Source organism: Halyomorpha halys, unplaced genomic scaffold, assembly GCF_000696795.3.
Source record: "Halyomorpha halys isolate HHAL.00 unplaced genomic scaffold, Hhal_1.1 Scaffold2080.1, whole genome shotgun sequence".
In the NCBI taxonomy this organism is placed as follows: Eukaryota; Metazoa; Arthropoda; class Insecta; order Hemiptera; family Pentatomidae; genus Halyomorpha; species Halyomorpha halys.
Window position 1 is genome coordinate 3,906 of NW_027109558.1, and position 1,798 is coordinate 5,703.

Consider the following 1,798-nt stretch of genomic DNA (forward strand, 5'->3'; position numbering starts at 1 on the left):
AATCTGCTCAAATTAGTAATTTAAAACTACACATAATGGCCCGACATACTGATGAGAAGCCTCATCAATGTTCTCATTGTGAATATAAAGCTGTGCAAAAAAGTGTTTTCAAAAAGCACATAATGACCCGACATACTAATGAGAAGCCTCATCAATGTCCTCATTGTGAATATAAATCAGTTAATCTTACCCATTTAAAACAACATATAATGGCCCGACATACTAATGAGAAGCCTCATCAATGTCCTCATTGTGAATATAAATCTGTTCAAGTTAGTAATTTAAAAGAACATATAATGGCCCGACATACTGATTAAAAGCCTCATCAATGTCCTCATTGTGAATATTAATCTGCTCAAATTAGTAATTTAAAACAAAACATAATGACCCGACATACTGATGAGAAGCCTCATCAATGTTCTCATTGTGGATATAAAGCTGTTCGTCATAGCCATTTAAATGACACATAATGGCCCGACATACTGACAAGAAGCCTCATCAATGTCCTTATTGTGAATATAAATCAGTTCGTCCTAGCCATTTTAAACAACAAATAATGGCCTGACATACTTATGGGAAGCCTCATTAATGTCCTCATTGTGAATATAAATCAGTCCGAAAAGGTGATTTAAAATAGCACATAATGGCCTGACATACTGATGAGAAGCCTCATCAATGTTTTCATTGTGGATCTACAGCTGTGCAAAAAGGTGATTTAAAACAACACATTATGGCCCTTCATAGTGATGGGAAGCCTCATCAATGTCCTCATTGTGAATTTAAATCAGTTCGTCTTAGCCATTTAAATCGACACATAATGGCCCGACATACTGACGAGAAGCCTCATCAATGTCCTCATTGTGAATTTAAATCAGTTCGTCTTAGCCATTTAAAACGACACATAATGGCCCGACATACTGACGAGAAGCCTCATCAATGTCCTCATTGTGAATATAAATCTGTTGTAGTTTGTAAATTGAAAAAACACATAATGACACGTCATACTTACAAGAAGCCTCATCAATGTCCTTATTGTGAATATAAATCAGCTCATCCTGATAATTTAAATCAACACATAATGGCCCGACATACGGGTGTGAAACCTCATCAATGTCCTAATTGTGAATATAAATCTGTTCTAGTTTGTAAATTAAAAAAAACACATAATGGCCCGTCATACTGATGAGAAACCTGAAGTTAGCCGTATTGGGAAGACAAGGAAGCTTATAATCAGTGGCCTTCCATACAGTCGAAAAGGCCCTTCATTGTTCTCATTGTCAATACAAAGCAGGTCAAATATGCATAATAGTACATAAGCCTCACGAGAAGTTTCATAAATCCTAATTCTATTTATAACTTCAAGGTACCATAAATTATAAGCAGTGTTTATAATTATTATAATAGCTAATATATTGCTTATAGTAAACCATTCATATGTTATGTTTGAATAACACATCTTATGCATACCTATGTTTTTATGAAGTTAAATGATTACATATGTTTTAAATGAAGTTTCTATTATGGTCGAATAACTTTTCACGGGTTTTCAAAGTCCCTTAGTGAGTTGTGTTAGTAAAAAAACTGCTTATGGTTCAATTATTTGATAATGAGCGAAAATACCGTTCACCTGGCATATAATTTACAATTTGGGAATGTTTTAAAACTCGTATTTTCACCACAAAACACTAAACCTGATCAATGAATCGAACAGTTAAATGTTCATTAAAGCCTTACTTTTATAAAACCATCGACGTACTAAATTATTGAATTTAAAATAACAATTTTCAACGCAAATTTA

General features: G+C 33.5%; 1 protein-coding gene across 1 annotated transcript in view; it reads left to right on the plus strand.

Moving 5' to 3' along the window:
• The window catches only part of LOC136795852 (zinc finger autosomal protein-like), a 1,694-nt gene extending 511 nt beyond the window's left edge, over window positions 1–1,183 (plus strand). The window contains exon 2 of the mRNA XM_067047733.1: window positions 699–1,183. Within this exon, the coding sequence (XP_066903834.1) occupies window positions 699–1,183 (485 nt within the window). The remainder of the gene's footprint in view (window positions 1–698) is intronic.
• Window positions 1,184–1,798: the final 615 nt, after the last annotated feature.